We start from the raw sequence: 19,821 nt of genomic DNA, 5'->3' as shown, positions 1-19,821 counted from the left end.
CCAGTCGTTGTCCTCCACTAAAAGATCCGCACTTGCAACCCTTCGCCGCAACCACCGCCATCGGCACTCGCTGGGCCACGGACGGCAGCGAGCTCCTCCCGGAGAAGCTGGAGCAGCGTGCTCAGAAGGGAAGTAGTGGCCGGAGCAGCCACGGACTGTCCATGGCCTACAATAGGTTTAGCGCTCTCTCCCCTTCAGGGAATGGAAGTTTTTGAGGGAATAATTAACTATTTGTAACTCTTACGAGTAGTGATAAAAGATTTGCCACTGAACCTACATGTCATAAACATATCAGGGCCCAATGGCCCATATATAATAGACAGCGAGTGACAAATCATTAATTACCACATTTTAAAAGTGATAAATAGTTAAATGTCCTAGGCCTGTCTGAAAAGAGATTCAGAATAACACGCTCCTCTAAACAATTCAGTTTTTCATTCATATTATGAGAAGGTATATTTGTATAATCTAGGAAATCAACTAGATGTCATTCTCACTAGCTGCTTCTCACAACCTAGACCAAAGCACTGTAAACCAAATATAAATTATTACATTTCATAGTTGAATGATGCCTTGCGCGTTTGCAAGCTAACTTGAGATCCACCGACAGTCATGTTCTTTTGTAAACCGCTCCAGTCACACTTGTGCCACTGTTAACCCTGAAATGAAAGAAATACAGCCAGCATGTGTTAACTTACATGACACATCTCAATTTTCTTGAAGGGTATGAGTACATAAAAAAAATACATTATTAGAAATATAATAAGCAAACCAAAAAAAAGTATATTTAAACTAGGGCACAAGCTTGACCTCCATGTAGATCAAGTGATTATGAGACATGACATAGATGATAATAGTACACGTATATCAGTTTGAAAAAAATAGTTTATTAGGTATTTTCATTTGGGGCTCTAGTCTGGTAACTAATGTCCTTACTTCTAAGATCTAACATGAAGTCTAAAGCTCAAACATAGTCGACACTTGACACATATGGATCATTAACTTGTTGATCAGTCTTGGGAGTTAAAAAGAAGGGATATCTGCCAAAAAAAAACATCATATACTACTGCAACTCATGTAGAATTGTAGTAACTACATCTAGAGTCTAGAACTGTAAAAGCTGCCCTTGTGAGTAACTAATGTTCTTATAAGTTAGAACTATTTGCCAGTTCCAATTACAATGGCTCCAATACTATAGCAAACTTAGAACTAAGTGATAACACAGTTCAAACTTGGACCGATACGAAATAACCATAATGTTCTGATGCGCGAAACAATGATCACTACAGCACCAGTACCACCATTTCTTTAGAGGACTAGTACTGTCATGTGAGCAATACATCCCATAGAAACAATGGAGCATGATGTATCTACGGTAAGATTGAGTATGGGGAATTCAAATGGGGAAGTGACATGATGCATTTGCACTCACCAGTAGGTAGACAGGTAGCTTTTTATAAATTAACTGGTGCATTTTTCAATGTTTGTTTGCATAGCATCCAACTTCTCAAGTACATATTCCACCTTTTTGCAACTAATCTCATTAGCAATCCTTGCACTGTAGTCAGACTTCTCAAATGGGCGATATTCGCAGGCACTTTTGATTTCCTCACGCAATGTCGTTTGAATTTCCTGCTCCAACCATAATAACAATGAATCTACCATGTATGATTTACAATGCATATTGTGTCTTAAATAAAAGTTAGTGAAAGAGAGGCACAAGAACATGTACAACAATACAATTATCACACAAATTGACTTGTATTTTGACGGATGAGTAGAAAGAACTTGGATGGGCCAGAGAGAAGTTCACTGCCAGTCTGGCACCCTTAACAACTAAGGCACAGCTTGTTATTGCTGCACGGCACTATACTTCTTCTTCTTCTTTTTTTGAAGCTGCTGGGACCAAAAAGCTGTGAAATGTCTATTATTCTCCTCTTTTAAAAAAAACTTCTGGGACCAAAAAGTTTTGAAATGTCTGTTATTCTCCTATTGGTAAATCAGAATTAAGTTGATTCTTATTCAAACTACTGCCCTGTTGAGCATCACCTTGTAAAATCTTGAAACAAAAGGTGGGAACGATGTGCAATTGTGAAAGATACAATACTAAGAATTTTAGTTTTGCATTCTGCAATCTGCAGCAGCATGCAGGATGCTTAATAGAGTATGCCATTCCTCCATAAATAGGGGAGATTAATCCATGAGCATGCAAATGACAGCCTGACAAAGGACTATACACGAAGATGCTTCTAACGAAGCAAAGGAGCTAAATACCCACACTAAAACATAATTTCTACTCCCTCCATTCGCAATTGAACATCGTATTACATTTGTGCACGATACCAAGGAAGAAATAAATTGAGCAGTTGTTAACATCCATCTAGCCCTAATGCTGCAGCGCCGGTTCAGTGCCGCATGCATGCCTGCAGCCCATGACGCATGGCCAATTAATTAATTTTGCGGGTGGATTAACTAACCTGGCATAAATCAATGGGCATTAAATCCATGCATGCATGCACGCTGTAAGAAAGGAATCAGGGTTTAACTAACCTCTGCTCAATCTCCCCGCATTAAATATATGCATGCATGCACGCAATAAAATAGGAAATCAGCTGCCTCCCGACGTTATGCGACAATCAAATCAGTTTTTTTTTTCGTTTTGTCTCTTAGTTGTTTTGCCGGCAAGGTCCAGGTAAGCATTCAGATCTTAGGGCAAGATAGTACCTTGATGGTGAGCATGTACTCGCGGCAGTGGGCAACGACTTTCTCGGGGCGGGGACCCTGCGAGTTCCCAAGCTCCTCCATGACCGCCCCCGCCAGTTGCATCAGCTGGACTATCCGCTGCACACACAAAACACCTCACCACATCAAGATCCAGGAATCCCTGCAAGGAGACAGTCCAGGGCACCAAAAGGGGGAAGATGGGCGTCCCAGCGAGGGATGGGAGATTACCTGCTCGACATGGTTGAGGCGTTGCAGTGAGCTGCTCTGGCTTTGCGGAAGCATCGCTACCACCAGAGAGGAGGAGGGGTTTCTGACTTTCAGCTTCCACCCAAGTTGGAGAGGGTACTTTGGTGGTCGTGGGCTGCAGCAAGGAGACGGACAGAGTAGCGATGAGGTTCGAGTTGGTGAGGAAGGCGATCAAATGCCACCTGTATTTCTGGCTGATGTGGCTCAATCTGGTATCAAGAAAGTATTCAGCTTTCATGTATTTTATTAGATGTAATTGGTTTCCAATACGGTGTCTGGTTGACGTTCACTAGCTACGACGTCCTCCCTCCATTTCATATTATCAGTCATTTCATATTATCAGACGCTTTTCATATTATTAGTCGTTGGACCTTTTTCTTAGACAAACTTTTATTTAAGTTTGATCAAATTATAAACATAAAAACATAGCAATACTTTTAACACCAAACAAACATATCAAAATATATTCAATGTTAGGTTTGATGAAACTAATCTGGTGTTGTAAGAGTAGCTACATTTCTCTAGAAACTTGCAAAAAGTCACAACAACTTGTAATATGAAACGGGGTGAGTATCTAGCAACAATATATCATATGCAAAATTGAAATTCCTCCCAAAAAAAATTTGCGCTCAAAATATTCGGATGGAAGCGAGTCCCAAATTCAACAAAAGGAACTAGGCCAAGATCTGGAGTCATCAGCGGACCACCTCCAGCAGCACGGAGCTCAGGGCGCCGTCACGAGCAACCCACTCAGCAAGAAGGGAGGGGAGGAGCTGACTATTATTAGTAAAACCAAGGTAAAAAGACGGAGAGAAAACCCTAAGCTTCCAGATCTACCATAGGGTTGAGGCAAACCCGAGAGAGAGAGGATCTGCGTGGGTCGGCACGGGTGCTCACCGGAGGCGGAAGCTCTCATCGCGGAATGGATGGATGGAAATCGGCGAAGGCAAGGCGGCGCGGCGGGCGAACTAGCGAGGAGATGGAGATGGGGGATCGGCGCGGGTGACGCGACGGCGGAGGGAGAACAGGAGACGGGTGGACTTCTGCCTTTTTGTACTGCTAGGGCCTAGGGCAAAGTTTGCCGTAGGTAATCCAGAGCGTTGATCTCCCAACCAATGTCCACGATTAGACAGAACGATAATCCAATCACCTGGCGTTTTTCTTTTTCTTTTTCTTTTTTTCCTTTTTTTTTTTTTGCTAAGGAAAGAATGCACTCCTATCATGGACTCAGCGAAGGTTCTCGATTCATAATGGTCTTCCGCGCGTTGATGTAATCAGTGTTTTAAAGTACAGACAAGGGCATTCCTAACTTTGTGGGTAAAAAAAACTTAATTGGTTTTTAGCGAGAAAGTTTGATATACTGTGTAAGTGTCGTCTGCTGTGATAATACTAAAGAATGTGCTTTCATGTAGTCATATTTCAATTCCTATATGCGGATATTATGTTTTATTTGCCACATTCCGTAGAATAGTAACAACGATATACGATTTAGTTATGGTATATTTGTATGTTAGCTAATTGTAGCATTGGTTCAACAATGGACACTCAATATGGCCATCAGCAAACTTTGACGCTGTTAAAGGTAGATGATATAAATCCGGGTAACAACCAGATCGATGGGGCCCGTTGACCACTTGACCCTTTGGGCGCCAAGGTAGATATGAGCCGAGCAAAGAGCGTGGTAACTAATGCATTGACATGGAGAAAGTGTGGTGTCACCTTAAATTATAAAAGTAGAAACTCATATGTTTTGGACTTCCTACCGGATTGTTGACATGCAATTCTTATTTAGAACAACTCGTAGTGATTCATGTTTGAAAGTACTTTGACACTACTAGTATTATAGCTAATAAGAACATATTTTATGAGAAAATAAAGCTCAAAGTTTAATATTCATACTAAAAAAGTTTATATTAGAAGCTTTAAATTTAAACATGGTCTCTTCGTCCTTAAATATAGCAACTTAATACCGGACGAAACATATCCTAGTCCCTAAAAATATTACTTTTACTTTGATGTTTGAGTGAAACGTACTAACTAGCACCAAAATAGCCATGAGCAGTTGAACTGGATAATGTTATGTCCATGTGTTATAACAAAAACGGAACAACGATGTATTATGAGCATTTATAACTAACAGCACTGAGAGTAGCTAAAAACCTAAAACTGCATAAAAGAAACTCCATAATAAGAAAACTTTGAAAGTGCATGTACATACCGCTGATGTGAACTTCTCACTTTTAAAATTTGTAGGAATTCATTGATGTGAGGGAATCATGGGTGCAGGAATTAGCGCGGAGAGGGAGATGGCGCGGAGAGCGTGCTGGTGGGTGTGACCAAGAGTCGGTGGCACGGTAGGGCAACGGAAGAGAAAACCTAGGCTCGTTATACCATGTAGAGAGATAGATTAGAAGAATACCTCACACCTAAAAGGAGAGCGGATTGAAATATAGATATAGCCGGTGTACTACGAAGTTACAATAGATTAATTAGAGGAGATGTACATGGTAACAAATACCAATAAAAACAGATATACAATCTATAATATGGATATGGATCTCTAATACTTACGGTTTGTGTGAGATCAAGTGCTTCTCAAGACCGATTAAATGAGCGATGTGATGAGTTGTTGATATATACCCCCTCCATCCCAAAAAAAAAAGACCAATCCATGTGTGTCCAGGTTCGTAGCTAGGAATTCGTTTTCTCTTTTTGGACGGAGTAGTAAGAATGTAGCAAGTTTGAAGTAAAGGCACAGAAGAGGTTTTGAAGCTTGGTCTTCTAGCTTTCTTTTTTGATCTGTTAGCTTTTTCTTGTTTCTTTAGTTCCCCTATTGTGAGATGTTTAGTTTAAGTACCCCGTTTGTAATTTTAGTTGTTTGTATTCGTCTGTTGATATAGAGATCGGATTTCTATCCATCATTAAAAAAAAGAGTAAAGTGCATGGGCGGTCCCTAAACTTGTAGAGCTATGTCATCTAAGTCCCCAAACTTAGAAAACACATTTTTGGGTCCCTAAACTTGCTTAGCCGTACATCACTTGTCCAAATCGTATTTGACCCGATCTGCTCGCCAACGTGGACGGCCAGCGTGGAGGGGCGGGGACAGCTAGGGTGTCAAATATGCAAAGAACCCCCTATTCCCTCATCTCAGAAATCAAATCGAATCCCTTGTCCCCATTTTTCCCCACCATCTTGAGCGACGAAATCCCTAGCAAGCTCTTCTTCAATTCGACACCCTCTTTTCTGATTCCCTAGCGGCGCTATGGCGATGTCAAGATCAACTGGAGCTGTGCGCAGTTCGTCGTGTCCTACCGTGGCTACAGCACCAAAAACAACCCTGTCGGTGTGTGGCCGTTGTTGGATCCACTAGGAGCTCGACGACACCAAGCTCGGCACCGTCGCCTACAATTACTGCGCCGATGGCTGGTGTGGTTACATGAAATCCCATTGATTAATTGCTTCTAATACATCTGAGAATAAAGGCAGCATCTTTTACATTAGGTTATTTCTTCTCTCCTGTTGCAGAGCATTGGTGTCTTGCAAGCATTTTGAGTTTACATGTGCAAGTTTTATCAGCGAGATGGAAGTGGATGTATGTTTTGGTATTGGGAGGATCAATATAAGGAGTATTTGACGAATACAGGACATCTTGCAGCTTCTGGTGTCCATGCGCAGTGTCCAGCTCCTGTTGTGCATGTGTAGAGATATGCATTGGTCGAGCAGGGTTCAGAGGGACATGAATATGCTGCAGAGCAACTTGTTAGGAAGATGAACAAGACATTGGTAGGGATGTTGTCCTGTTACTAAAATGTGTAGTAGCTTGTTGTGTATTTGTCGTGGTGAACAAGATGTATGCTACCTTCAGGGCTAGTTGAAAATGTGCAATTGTCTGAAATGTACTGAAAATGCTATCTGATGAATGAAATGGTCTTTTTTTTTGTTAATTTGACATGTTTGTGAGCCATGAAATGGGTGTTTTTATGTATGAATGAAATTGAATTCTACAAAATTCAGTACTGAAACAGATCGACACACAATTTCAAATTGAGGCACACATTGGAAACACAGATTGAGACACATTCAACAATGAGACATAACATCCATTTCAGATTGTTTAAGTACGGAAAGTATTACAAAATGCATCGATTGACTTTGAACCCAGGTAGCACTGATATTGTCCAACTATCAGTTAAACCACCATGGCAGGTAGGTAATATAGCATCCATTGACTATGCACATCCTAGATTGCTGTCAACAAAATTCATGCCAGATTTTGAGGCAACAAAATATCCCGAAAATGAACTAACTACATGTATCATGTGCCGCTCCAGACTAAAATTGTCACCCAGTTCCAGCCACAACACTAGACTTCTTTAATGCAGCAGGTCCAGATTTTTTGTTTCCAGTTGTACTCTTCTTTTTCTTAGAGCGTTGTGGCCTTCCCTATCTTGGTGCTGGTTGTAAGAGGAGTAGGTCTTGATGCTGGTCTGTTAGACATGATGAACTTAGGATCTGACAAGGGGCATTGCTGCTGAGAGAGCTAAGAACTCTGACTTGGCTACAAAATAGAGAAAATCTTTAGTAGATCATTAAGAGCTAAATGGTCAGCAAATGTGTGAGAAGTAATTAACAAAATGATTACTTGATTAGCCATCTGACTGAGCACAGTGCTTCCTAGTTGTGACAGTGATTGAGATGAAGATTGGGAAGCAGCAATTGTTCTTCTATGACATCCTACATATAATAGTCAATGTATTTCATAAGACATGCATCAAAATAAATTTGTTGTAAATGACTGATTTATTTACCTGGTTCGTAACAACCGATTCTTGTTCATTGACAACTTGTGAATTCTCAATCGCAACTGCTTCTTTTGCCACGGCAACCATCTTATTGGCCTCCTCAGAACTAATCCATTGCCTTTTCAGTAGGACACGACGGTCACACACCGATGGGGTTGTTGTTGGCGCTGTAGCCACGGCAGGACACGATGAACTGCATGCAGCTCCAGTCGATCTTGACGTCGCCACAGCGCCGTTAGTGAATCGAAGAAGGGGGTGGCAAATTGAAGAAGAGCTTGCTAGGGATTTCGTCACTCAGGATGGTGGGGAAAAAAATGGGGACAGGGGATTCGATTGGATTTCTGGGATGAGGGAATAGGGGGTTCTTTACATATTTGACACCCCAGCTGACCTCGCCCCTCCAAGCTGGCAGTCCACGTTGGTGAGCAGATCGGGTCAAATACGATTTGGACAGGTGATGTACGGCTAAGCAAGTTTAGGGACCTAAAAATGTGTTTTCTAAGTTTGGGACCTAGATGACATAGCCCTACAAGTTTAGGGACCGCCCCTGCACTTTACTCTTAAAAAAACAACTTGGTTGTTTCAGAGTAACGAACAAAACAAATTGAATTTCCAGCGGTCAGAGATAACACAATAGAAAAACGTTGGTGAATTGGATCTCCTCCGTAGTTCGAGAGTTTCCACACAGTTTGCAGAAGGCAGAGCACTCTCCAAAGCTAAACAACCTTGGTTGTTCCAAAGTTTTAGCTTTGATGTCTTGATGGATATAGCCGGCACTGCTAAGATGGGTTCTTTCTTGCCCAACCTGACTCTGCTTGAAAAATATCCGGTCACAACTGCTGATCACATTAATTCGATCAGAACAAATCCACCAAACATGGTCAGAAAGACATGACCCGATTCATTTGCAGAACAAAATTTACAAAACTTCTGATCTAGAGACAAGGAAAGGAACTAGACAGCACAGCAGAAACCCAAGCTAGCCGACGGCCGGGTGATCGATCAGTAGTACCGGCTGCGATCCCGCACGGAGCAGCAGGCGAGGGAGTAGGCGAGCATGAGGATGGCGAGGACGGCGACGTTGAGCACGGCCACGGCCCTCCAGTTTCGCCTGACGGTGTCCAGCGCACTGGCCTTGCAGGCGTTGCAGCGGAAGCACAGCACGGCCTGGTCGTTGCTCCACTCCAGGCAGTCGACGTCCGCCGCGTCCAGGCCCCGCGCCGGCGCTATCCAGAACGTCTCGTTCACGCGCTCGTACCCGCAGTACACTGGCGGCTTGCAGCAGCCGGACTGCACGGTTGTCACGTCACAGAGGTAGTCAGATACTACGGTTGTGTTTAGTTCACACTGAAGTTTGGAAGTTTGGTTAAAATTGGTACGATATGATAAAAAAGTTGTGTGTATGAAATATTTGATGTGATGGAAAGTTGAAGGTTTGGAAATAAAAAAACCTTGGAACTAAACAGGACCTACGTGACACAGGACCTACGTGACACACTTGATAGTGTTTTTTGGTAACTGATAGTAGTAGTACTTGTATAGTTGTATTGCTACTGATAAATCGATTCATATGCATACATCTTTTGTAAAATCTCAGAAATTAAGAAACTCATTGCAACATTCAATCTTGAATACTCCCTCGGTACCGCTCACCAAGGCACGCACGCATTTCATTAGATTATCATTTAAATTTACTTTTAGATTATTATAATTTTGTTGCTACAAATATTATAGCATATGTCAAAGATTAGTTTTAAAGATTCCGTCAAGTTTAACCGCGGTGAGCGGAACAGAGGGAGTAAATGAAAACGAACAAGGTAATACCTATTTCCTTTTTAAATTTTATAAAAAGGGTAAAAGGCCATTGATTAGTTGATTTTTACTGGTAGTATTAGCTCACATGGAACGAGAAAGAATTAAAAACTGAAGTGATGCGTTGAATGGAACAGGTATTATTCGGTCTCTGGCGAGTGGGTCCGTGCATGAGGCATGCAATGCAAAATGCAACAAGCTAATGGATCCATGCAAACCTGGATTAGCGGCAGATGCAGACGGTAGAACTCGCCGGGGTTGATCCCGGCGAGAGGGCCGCCGCACACGGCCGCGTCGGCCATGCAGCTCTCGATCCGGTGCCACGTCTCGTAATCCTCGATCCTGGCACGCAGCCACTCCGAGTAGTCCCTGACCCGGTAGTCCCCGTAGCCGGTGCCGGACACGGCGGTGGCGACGCCCCTGTTGGTGACGACGAACACGAAGGCGGTGACGAAGAACATGCCGACGATGAGCAGGAACATGGCGGACGCGTAGGCCCAGAGGAGCGCCGCGCCGCGGCAGCAGGTAACTCCGGCGATCGCCATGAGGGAGAGGAGGAGCGCCGCGCTGCCGAGCGCCACGGCGGGCACCCGCACAAGGCGCTGGCACTCGCTGGCCGGGTGGTCGAGGAGGTAGGCGCCCGCGCCGATGAGCGGCACGGAGGCGAGGAGGGCGGCGAAGCTCAGGGCGCCCAGGACGCCATTGGAGAACCGCCCCATGGCTAAGCTGAGGTTCAGCTCAGCTCAGCTCAGCCCCCGGGCGGTTTGGCACTCGCGGCTGCAGGGAGTTTCGCTGCTGATTTTGGGGATCTCTCGTGGAATTTGCAGCTGCGTCGCGTCGTCTCGGTTTGGCGGTTTGGGGTTCAAGGCGACAGAGCCAGAGAAGAAAATCGATCCATGGCGCTGGGCTGAAATCGCGGGAGTTGCTCGCTCAGATGGTTCTTGCAAATCACTTGGTCACGATTTGACTAGAGCTCACATGGAGGGCTAGAACTGAGCAGGCAGAGACCAAGACCTCGGGTCGAGTAGGCTCAGTCGGGGATTCAGCAGAAAAGATACTCCCTCCATTATCTAATATAAGAGATTTTAACATTTTACTTACACTGTTTAACCATTTATCTTATTTAAAAAATTTTGAAATATTATTCATTTTATTTGTGACTTACTTTATTATCCAAAGTACTTTAAACATAACTTTTCGTTTTTTATATTAGCATAAATTTTTTAAATAAGACGAGTGATCAAACAATACAAGTAAAATATCAAAATATCTTATATTAGGGGACGGAGGGAGTACAACTTAACAGGAGAACATCCATGAAAGGCACCAGATGGCATCATGGATTCATGGCATGATTTTAAACCAATACATCTGCGCTGCAAATGCAGGGCTGAAATTGTTTCGGTTCATTAAGAAGTAAAGATCCAAAAATGTTATCCAACAGAGCAAACATTTGCTGCCAAGAAGGAATGAAACGTATGGCCTTCAACAGGGTAGCAGCACTGCGTCTCTGAGGATAGATATCCAAAGTGGGCAGCATTAGTATGGCTTGAATTTCCGTTGAGCACGAAGCTGCTGTATCCTTTTCTTGTCCTGCTCAAACTTGCTCTGCAGCATCGCGAGTTCTGCGCAAGAAACAGAGAGTTGGGAGTTAGCTCCAGGCAGCTTTTGCCATTTTGCGACCCTAAAAAGTTGCAGAAAATACATCATGCACCACAGTAATTGAAACAAATTTGCTGCCCTTTATCTCCTGCTATCAAACTATGGGAGGAAGGGCAGCATGCCCTTATGATAACCATCTCGCAAAAGAAAAAAAATACTTCTTACATAGCCATATACAAAATGGGTTTACTTCACTTGGTACACAGAAGAGGAAGGACAAAAATATTGTGGACCTGTAATTACAACCTAGACGCGAATCTATATGGTGACCCACTGTTTGAATGAGATTTTCTAACAGAGCACCCAAATGGTCATGAGCAGTTGAACTGAATAATGTTTGAAGTCCCAGATGTACATGCTATAACTAAAACAGCACAGTGATGAACATATTTTGACTAATAGCACTGAGAGTAGATAAAACTGCATAAAAGATACTCCATAATAGAAAGCTTCGAAAGAGCATATACATACCACTGATGTGAGCTTCTCGCTTTTGAAATCTGTAGAAATTCATATCAACTTCCTTGGGTTTCTTATTAGCCATTTTCTCCTGCATTGCAGCTAGAGATACAGAGCCAACAGCTGTTCCAGTTTCAGTATCTGTGGTCTTTTTCCTACCCTTATGATGAACCACAACTGTCCATCCATCCTCAGCAGCGCGTGCTTCCCTCTCTTTCCTCTCCTGAATAAATCAAGCAAGTGTCAGGCAACAACCAAACTAAAGATCATTTTGGCAACAAAAGTACTTTTTTCAGAAGAAGACCCAACATCCAGAAGAAGTCTTGCACTACCTCAAGAATAGTTAAAAACCAGATACGCAAATAGTGTGAACACTGCAACAGTCACTCAACACTTCAAGAAACAGGTATAATTTTCACAAAACTAGGTTTGTACCATACTAGACTGAATGTTTCCAGTTGTTTTCCAGAGAAGAAACTTGTAATAAGGAAATTGAAGTGTCATTTTGATTCTTCAACAGGAGGAAGGAAGAGGAGGAAGAGTACACACCTGCTCTTCTTGTTCCTCATGAGCAGTTATAAACTCATCTATTCTTTGCTGCAACACTTTCAAGCCGGGCCTCTTCTGTTTGTACTCTAGGACCCATTCTGTTAAGACATCAAACAATCACAGGTCAGTTTTGCACTTTAAATGCACCAGTTTGAAACATATACAATGGAGCATAACTATATCAAACAAGAGCAGATTGGTTGGACCCCAGGACCGCTCCAATTGGAGGAACCAGCAAGCTGATCTTCAGGTACACTTATCAATTTTACTATGAACTCAGTGCCTGAACAGAATTTCCTACAGATTCTTTCCACTAATTAAGTTACTTGGTTTCAAAGGATATTTGATTAAGTTGTTTTTTGGATACATTGAATTTTTTGTTGTCTTTTTGTGAAATTTACTTTTCCACCAAACAAACTCCATGGATAAAGTCAGCATGGGACAACCGTTTATTATATCAGTGATCAAGATTGAAAACTAAAGCAATTACTTTTCATTCCTCTGGAACAATCTTCATCAACAGATTGAATCTCATCGACATTTGCAGTATCAACTTCACCATGCCTGTCCAACTTGTTCTCTCTGCTGGATTCATGCTTATCCTTTTTGCTGCTTTTCCCTGATTTCTTTGTTTTCTCTACAGTCAATAGATCAATTACTGTCAACAAGTCTAAACAGAATATTTTTCAAATACTTCAGAATAACTTCGATTTGATACAAGTATAAAGTCCCTACTGGTCTTGCTTTTATTTCCCCTCTTCACTTCTTCAGGCTCCCCTATATCCATATCTCCACTCTCTGCTGTGAGTTGGTTAACACGGGCTGCACAAAATAAATCCAGATATACTGTTTAACTAAGGAAATGATGAGTAGTTTACAAAATCCAAAAAGAGATAGTGGCATAGTGAAGGAGTTAGGAATATAGTTCGTTACAAGAAAATGGTAATGGAGTAGCAAACAAGATACACTACCAGTTGGAGTTTCTTCATCTTGATTCCCATGCAAGACTTCATCTGCATTATTGGGCTCATCAGAGCTCCTCCGGTCCTTCTTCAGCTTAGGCGTTCCTGCATTAATTCTGTCAGACAAACTTTGATGCTCCTCAACAGGATTACTGCCTTCTTTGAGATTCTTTTTGCTCTTCTTCTTGTTCTTCAACTTTGTCTCATCCTTTTTACTCGTCAAGAGTTCCAACATGTCATCAGAATCAGTCTGACTGCTCTTTAGTTTCATTTGCTTCTTCTGTTTCATCGCTACAACCTTCTTCTTTCGTACAAGTCCTTTATCTAGCAACCAAAGATGAACAGGTAAAACACTATGCAGAAAACATAACTAAATTTCATGCTTTTGTCCTGCAATGTAAACATATCCCTAATAAACAACATAAAGAGCTAAAAATAATACAATAAGGAATTCATAGAGAATTATCTGATTCTCATGCTACGGCACGGCTAACAAATCAGCAACCACAGTGACACTCCCATTTCCTTAATAGGTTTGCCGATCTTAGCTACATCATTGCTTCCACCTTTGCAGGTAATCAAGGTGATAATTTGAGCTACTAGACCACTACTATAGGTTTCATCATTGATTACTAATTAAACGACGCGATTCAAATAAAATTGGGAGTACATAGCGAGAGAAAAAAAAATGTTAATACCTTCTGCGGTGCCATGTTCAGCAGCAACCTCATTCTCAACAGGACCATTCAAAGTCCTGTCCTTCTTTCTCTTCAAGTCCTTCCTCTTCACTCCAAGCACTAATTTCTTATCCGCTTTAGCTTCCCGTGAGGCCTTCTTGTCTGTAGTAGAACAAGCTTTTACTTTCGTCTCTCATTTCGAACGAATCTAACAGAGAAACTGTGGGATGCATAATGGAAGAGAGGACGCACCTTTGGATTTGCCCATGCCAACGAATTAAGAACAATCAAGCCGACACGAGAAAGGCCGCGGATAGGTCTCACGGAGCCGACACGAGAAAGGCCGCGGATAGGCCTCACTCCGTGAGAGGCCGCGGGGAGTGGTGGGCGCAGCGCCGCAGCCTGCGGGGAGTGGTCGTGGCGCTGTCTGACGCCGTCGAAGAGCTCGCGGTCAGAGGCGAGGCGGTGCCAGCGATGGCGAGGCAAGCGTCGCGGTGCCGTTGGCGAGGGCGAGCCCGCTAGGGCGAAGCGGGCAACCGGCGGCGGCGGCGGCGGGCGACCGGTGGTGGGCGGCGATTTGGCGGCGGCGACTCTGAAGCCTGGGAGAAACGAGGAGGGTGTAGGGTTTGGGGGAATTTTCTTTCTCAAAAATTAATTTATAGCTCTTCTGACAGGTGGGCCTAGATGGAGGTGGTCCCACATTTCAGTCACTAACCATAGGTGACACAGCTTTCGTCTCGAGTCCAAAAGCCCTAAAAACTCCAGAACCAACCAAAAGGCGCGCGAACACACGAGTCGGCGGCGGCGCGGCGATGGGGAGCAACACGGAGGTGGAGAAGAAGAAGGCCCCAACGGCGCTCGCGCCCATCGCGAAGCCTCTCGCCGGCAAGAAGCTCTGCAAGCGAACCCTCAAGCTCGTCCGGCGAGGTTCCTGAGAGACTTTTTTTTTTTAATTTCGGGCCGCCAAATTCCAATCTCTGTTGTTTTCTTTTGCAGTTTAAGGTTTTTTTATCATGCTTTTGGTCGTTCCTATGTTTTCTTTCCCAGCATCGGAGGCCAAGTGCCTGAAGCGGGGAGTCAAGGAGGTGGTCAAGAGCATCCGTCGTGGGAACAAAGGGTTAGGACTTAATATCTCTTCTTCTCTAGCATGTACTTCCTCCACTTTCTAGCATATTGGCCACATTCATATATATATATATATATATATATATATATATATACACACACGTGCGCGCGCGCGCGCCTAGATTCATTAACATTTATATGAATGTGGGCAATGCTAGAAAGTCTTATAACCTGAAACAATTTTTTTTTCTTGTTGTTTATAACTTCTCTAGCATGTAATTTTTTTTCTTGCTGTTTAGTAACCAGTAATTGGTTGGTTTTGCTATGTACAATTGTGTTAACCAAGAGTATCTTAGTTCACTTGAAGGACATTGGGCTGTGATCTTTGAGCTATGTCCAATTGTGCACTTGCTTTTCGTGATGTAACCGATGGTCATAGCAATCAGCGAATAGGATATCATTTCCATTAGATGGTCCGCGCCATGTCTCATTGACATTGAGGAATACATTATGTTGTAACATGTTTACTAAAAAAACGTATTATGTTAGTCTTTTTGATCATGGGTTTATCCATTTTGTTGTGGTATGGAGTTATGACCATTGATAGATTGTTTGCATACTTTGATGTTTTATCAGCTGTGCTGTTTATATATCATTCTCAGTGGTTTGTCTTGCATAATGTCACTGACAACTGGGTTTGGTCTTTGTAGGTTGTGTGTAATTGCTGGGAATATTTCTCCTATCGATGTGATTACACATGTTCCAATACTTTGTGAGGAAGCTAATATTCCTTACATATATGTGCCATCAAAAGAGGTGTGTTGCATATTTTTCCTGCCTCATGTAGGTTCAATGCACTGTCAATCACCCAGTAGTATTATCATTTCATTATTACACCAAATCTTATAAGATGACATTAGATAGTGACATTGTTGCTACCTGCTACTGTATTTATCACCTAAGAAAGCCAAACGTCTACCAGTTCATGTCTTCAAGCTACGATGATATGTTGTACAATTGTACAACTTTGGTTTATTTGTTTGGTTCTTTCACATATTGGTTATCAGATGTTTTCCACTTGTAAATAATCTAAAAATTATTTGAAACTTCTCATCTTTTTTTTTTAATAAGTACTCTGAGCTGGAAGGAAGATGCATCAAATTTGAATTGCTCGGGTTTCACTCTTTTGCATCGTTCAGATGGGCACGTAACATTTTCTTCAGAAGTCTGCAAACCTGAAATATATCCAATCATGTAACAAGACTGAAGTTGAGATAATTAGAAGTGGATAGGAATCTATACTTTTTCTGCTGTCAATTTTATTATCAATTACCTATATAACTGCCCGTATACCATACTGGGAAGGAAAATAGGTACCACCAATTGGCTGTGAGGAGTGGTTTGGAACTTTGGATGAGGGATTGGTTCCGAAGTTTCAGAATTTGATCCCAATCCTTCCTATCCAAACAGATCCTAACTTGTGATTTCACTTATATTGTGGCAGGCTGGAGTGATTGAGCCGTTGAGGTAGATGTTACCCTAAGTTACATAATGGGATTGTTCCTCTGTACAGGATCTTGCTACTGCCGGGACTACTAAGAGGCCTACCTGTTGCGTCCTGGTTATGACCAAGCCTGCCAAGGGGGAGATCAATGAAGAGGTGAAGGAGAAACTGAAGTCAGACTACGACCATGTTGTAGCTGAAGTTGCAGAGGTTACATCTTCAATGTTCTGAGTACAACGCCCAGCCCCAGGGCCATAGTAAATTAGTGATAGAAACCCAGGCACCATGGCTGCTCACATCTTTCTATATGTATTATGTGAACATGAAGGTTGCTCTACTAGTTTACCCCTGTCGGATCATGCTGTTTCTCTGTTGATTAGCATAAGCTAGTCAATTGTAATGAAACCTGGTGAGCTGATCATTTACTCTCCAGTAAGAAGTCCCTGTCCCAAGGCCCAGATATGCAATACCTGGGCACCCCAGATCAGAAAACTCACCAAAGTCATGAGGTGTTGTGTGTTAAGTTGCTCGTGGTTATGTTCATATCCTGTATCCATTTTTCCAATTGGTCGATCCTGAAAAATGCGGCAAAAGATTCTTGTTTCTGATTGCCTGATGGCCAAAGCGCTCGTCTTCGTGGCTTCTTGTCATGAGGTGTTTTGGACCACCGGAATTGTGCAGCATTGGCATGGTACATCCGTGCAGTTTGGCCACCGAGGTGCAGCCATGCGGCCACCGATGCAGCGATGCTTCAGAATTCAGAGCTGGTCGCACTTCGCAGAGCGCCAGAGAGCCAGCCAGTGACTCGGGGAGCAACTCAGGTTTTGGCATTGGATCTGATCCATCTGGCATTTCATCTGACGGGGAAATTTGGCCGCCTTTGTTTGGAATCTTGTGGCAGATACAAGACAAAGCACACAGGGAAGGTTCTGCAACTATCCCTTCCCTTGTCATACCGTGCAAGACTTGCAGCACAATGTTAGTAAATACTCCTACTAACATGATATGTACTCCGTAGTTAGGATTGGATAAGATAGGACATAATCAGTTTGTAGCATCCATATGATCATATATGGATGCCACAAATTGTGTTCCAAGCTGATCATATATGAAACAAGTAATACGTTTGCCAAACTCAATGATATGTAGTTTATGCTTAGGATTAGCTAGGATAGGACATAATTAGTTTACATTGATCCAATTGTCATGGTAGGATGATTAGATTCTGTCTTAAGTTCTTAATGATACACTCTAACATAACCTAAACAAAAGCTTCCTATCTTGTCCTATGCAGTCAAGGTAGGGATTGCATTGAGATGATAGGAAAGTGAAGGCATGATAGCGAGCATGTGGAACAGTGGAAGCTGTAGCCCGTAGGACAGTGAGAACTACCATTTCACAGGTATGATCAGGCACAGCTCTCAAGGTTCCAACTGCCCTTCCCAACTCCACCCAAATAACGGAGTGGGTTTAGGATTCTAATGCATGGCCAAGCCTGTGGAATATGCAGATTCTCTTGGGATGACCATGCCTTCAGCTCGGACAAGGGGAAAGGGTCCATCCAAAATGGCAAATGGCCTAGTTTGGCATAGTGGTTCGAGTTCACTCGCCCTTTTGTTATGGAGGACCAAATTACGCTACACAAACATGTTCAGACTTATGGTTGTAGCATCTTCAAATTTAAACTAGAAATATAGCTATATTTTGGGTGAAACAGGGGGAGGACCAATGGCCTGCCCCCCCTCCAACAACATACTTTATATATATAATTATCTAATCTATTAGGTAATTAGGCCTTTTACAAAATTCTTAGGCCCATATTTATGTTTAAATTCTAACTCCGCCATTTTTTAGGACGAAGAGAGTACACAGTATATGTTCTAGGGGTGAGTTTGTTTGGGACTTTGCCAAGATAAAAGCTAGGTTAGCTTTTTTTTTTAGATAATGAAAGCTAGGTTAGCTAGGGCCTGTTTGGAAGAGAGGGGCTAAACTGAGGGACTTATGCTTTTGTGAGAGGGACTAAAGTTTAGTCCCTAACTCCCAAACACCCCCTAGTCATATTTGGTGATAGTAGTTTGCATCCAAGGTCCAGCTGCAATTGCAAGTGATCATGGTCAGCTACTCATCTTGCCAGATTGGAATAGCACCAGATATGGCTTGTGATGTTGTTTTTTCCATTTACCGGAGCGTCTGTACTGTACAACAGTGGCCTTGCTGGTCAAAGGCACTGAACGATGGAGCATATACGGCGTACAGAAGATCAGCAGCATCTTTTGCTGATTGTGTTGGTCACAGTACTTGAAGGTTGAGATCACCTGGTCAAAACCAAGAAGCCTGTGACGTTGGCAATATGTGTGGAGCAGTGGGATGCAAAGATCTTCTACTGTTCTCTATCCTGCTTGTTACTGTGTGGTGTGCACTGCAGCTGCATGCCTGCATGATTGTGAACGTTGGTTGGTTCAGCCGTTTTGTTTGAAAGTACCCTTCTTGACCTTTAAAGATCAGCTGTGTTCATGATTTCTATTGCCACTAATTAAGCCTTTCCGCCATTGAGTTTAAACAACAAAGCTAATGATGACATGATGCCGTCTTCAGTAGGAAGTTGAGATTAAGACAAGTGAAGCACTGTTATGATCTATATACCTAATGCTTTGAGCTTGATCAGGCATGTTCTACTCTGCTCGTGCATCAACTTTCAACTTTCAAGCGAGCAAGCAAGCTGGAATTGTAATGCTGTCTATACGGATAAACCTGCAGGTCACCTTTTGAGGGACCTCTGCCATACATTTTCACACCTTTTATACCACATCTATACGGTAGTATTTTCGTAGTACAACCACAACATGGCCCTTTCACACACACACACACACACACACACACTGATACACACAGCAAAGCAAGGATAGCAAAGGGCAAGAGAAAAGGTGCGGGGCGGCAAAGGCACCAAAGCATCACTCATTTCACTGAAAAGAGATGTCACATCTTTCATGCAAGGTAGCCACAATGATTTCTCCCTCCTAAAAGGAAAAGCAACATGGGCATGCCATTCCATCCCGTCTGCAGATCAAGAAGGTTGATGGCCTCGTGGAGCATCAGACTAACAGCAATATCCTAAGTTAACAACACTCAAATCTTGGTTTTCTTGAACCTCACTCTTCTATATATACAACATACTATCCACTTCTAAACTATAAGTACCATGACATGACAAAGGAAAGTATGGATGGCCTCTGGTTCAATACACTAATATTTCCTCAGAAAAGTCTGCTCTTAATTGGAAGTATGTATGAGTATCAGCATGGTATTGTTTGATGCCAACTGAATTGATACAATGTGATGTGTAAGAACCAAGGTTGTTG

At 42.7% G+C, this 19,821-nt stretch overlaps 4 protein-coding genes and 1 long non-coding RNA gene across 6 annotated transcripts; 1 reads left to right on the top strand and 4 right to left on the bottom strand.

Annotated features, from left to right (window-relative positions):
- Positions 1-418: 418 nt before the first annotated feature.
- LOC4330605 (mediator of RNA polymerase II transcription subunit 11) lies at positions 419-4,018 on the bottom strand. Of its 2 annotated transcripts, none has more exons than XM_015768417.3 (5): positions 3,868-4,018; positions 2,953-3,085; positions 2,725-2,841; positions 1,433-1,632; positions 419-659 (listed from the first exon to the last, which is right to left on the bottom strand). In XM_015768417.3, exons 2-4 carry the CDS (start codon positions 3,004-3,006, stop codon positions 1,462-1,464), a joined length of 342 nt encoding a protein of 113 aa, XP_015623903.1. In that variant the 5' UTR covers positions 3,007-3,085; positions 3,868-4,018; the 3' UTR covers positions 419-659; positions 1,433-1,461. The 2 variants fall into 2 exon arrangements, with proteins under 2 accessions (XP_015623903.1, XP_025878664.1); XM_026022879.2 differs by having other exon boundaries at positions 2,953-3,179; positions 3,868-3,995.
- Positions 4,019-7,064: 3,046 nt separating this feature from the next.
- Positions 7,065-8,120, bottom strand: LOC107280080 (uncharacterized). Its single transcript, XR_001543132.3, has 3 exons — positions 7,779-8,120; positions 7,613-7,704; positions 7,065-7,528 (listed from the first exon to the last, which is right to left on the bottom strand). It is a non-coding gene; the product is annotated as an uncharacterized lncRNA (long non-coding RNA).
- A 429-nt stretch (positions 8,121-8,549) lies between these two features.
- On the bottom strand, positions 8,550-10,554 carry LOC107276617 (tetraspanin-8). The gene is made up of 2 exons (XM_015769568.3): positions 9,803-10,554; positions 8,550-9,062 (listed from the first exon to the last, which is right to left on the bottom strand). Exons 1-2 carry the CDS (start codon positions 10,301-10,303, stop codon positions 8,775-8,777), a joined length of 789 nt encoding a protein of 262 aa, XP_015625054.1. The 5' UTR covers positions 10,304-10,554; the 3' UTR covers positions 8,550-8,774.
- A 284-nt stretch (positions 10,555-10,838) lies between these two features.
- On the bottom strand, positions 10,839-14,521 carry LOC4330604 (uncharacterized). The gene is made up of 8 exons (XM_026022878.2): positions 14,146-14,521; positions 13,915-14,055; positions 13,226-13,540; positions 12,990-13,076; positions 12,745-12,891; positions 12,255-12,352; positions 11,718-11,928; positions 10,839-11,209 (listed from the first exon to the last, which is right to left on the bottom strand). The coding sequence occupies exons 1-8, from the start codon at positions 14,159-14,161 to the stop codon at positions 11,124-11,126; spliced, it is 1,101 nt and encodes a 366-aa protein (XP_025878663.1). The 5' UTR covers positions 14,162-14,521; the 3' UTR covers positions 10,839-11,123.
- A 111-nt stretch (positions 14,522-14,632) lies between these two features.
- Positions 14,633-17,005, top strand: LOC4330603 (H/ACA ribonucleoprotein complex subunit 2-like protein). The gene is made up of 4 exons (XM_015770111.3): positions 14,633-14,820; positions 14,941-15,010; positions 15,669-15,774; positions 16,532-17,005. Exons 1-4 carry the CDS (start codon positions 14,706-14,708, stop codon positions 16,691-16,693), a joined length of 453 nt encoding a protein of 150 aa, XP_015625597.1. The 5' UTR covers positions 14,633-14,705; the 3' UTR covers positions 16,694-17,005.
- Positions 17,006-19,821: the final 2,816 nt, after the last annotated feature.

This window comes from Oryza sativa, chromosome 2, assembly GCF_034140825.1.
Source record: "Oryza sativa Japonica Group chromosome 2, ASM3414082v1".
NCBI classification, from domain to species: domain Eukaryota; kingdom Viridiplantae; phylum Streptophyta; class Magnoliopsida; order Poales; family Poaceae; genus Oryza; species Oryza sativa.
The sequence above is the reverse complement of the archived record's forward strand: the minus strand, read 5'-3'. Positions and strand labels throughout refer to the sequence as shown.

Excerpts from the sequence above, each read along its gene's own strand:
- LOC4330605 (XM_015768417.3), bottom strand. The coding sequence starts at position 3,006 with ATGCTTCCGCAAAGCCAGAGCAGCTCACTGCAACGCCTCAACCATGTC. Across the intron at positions 2,842-2,952 it reads GCCTCAACCATGTCGAGCAG|CGGATAGTCCAGCTGATGCA; the intron begins GTAATCTCCCAT and ends TTGTGTGTGCAG. Across the intron at positions 1,633-2,724 it reads AGTACATGCTCACCATCAAG|GAAATTCAAACGACATTGCG; the intron begins GTACTATCTTGC and ends TGGTTGGAGCAG.
- LOC107276617 (XM_015769568.3), bottom strand. The coding sequence starts at position 10,303 with ATGGGGCGGTTCTCCAATGGCGTCCTGGGCGCCCTGAGCTTCGCCGCC. Across the intron at positions 9,063-9,802 it reads TGCATCTGCCGCTAATCCAG|TCCGGCTGCTGCAAGCCGCC; the intron begins GTTTGCATGGAT and ends ACAACCGTGCAG.
- LOC4330604 (XM_026022878.2), bottom strand. Across the intron at positions 13,541-13,914 it reads TGAACATGGCACCGCAGAAG|ATAAAGGACTTGTACGAAAG; the intron begins GTATTAACATTT and ends TTTGGTTGCTAG. Across the intron at positions 12,353-12,744 it reads TTGTTCCAGAGGAATGAAAA|AATGGGTCCTAGAGTACAAA; the intron begins GTAATTGCTTTA and ends ATGTCTTAACAG.
- LOC4330603 (XM_015770111.3), top strand. The coding sequence starts at position 14,706 with ATGGGGAGCAACACGGAGGTGGAGAAGAAGAAGGCCCCAACGGCGCTC. Across the intron at positions 14,821-14,940 it reads CCTCAAGCTCGTCCGGCGAG|CATCGGAGGCCAAGTGCCTG; the intron begins GTTCCTGAGAGA and ends TTTCTTTCCCAG. Across the intron at positions 15,775-16,531 it reads TATATGTGCCATCAAAAGAG|GATCTTGCTACTGCCGGGAC; the intron begins GTGTGTTGCATA and ends TCCTCTGTACAG.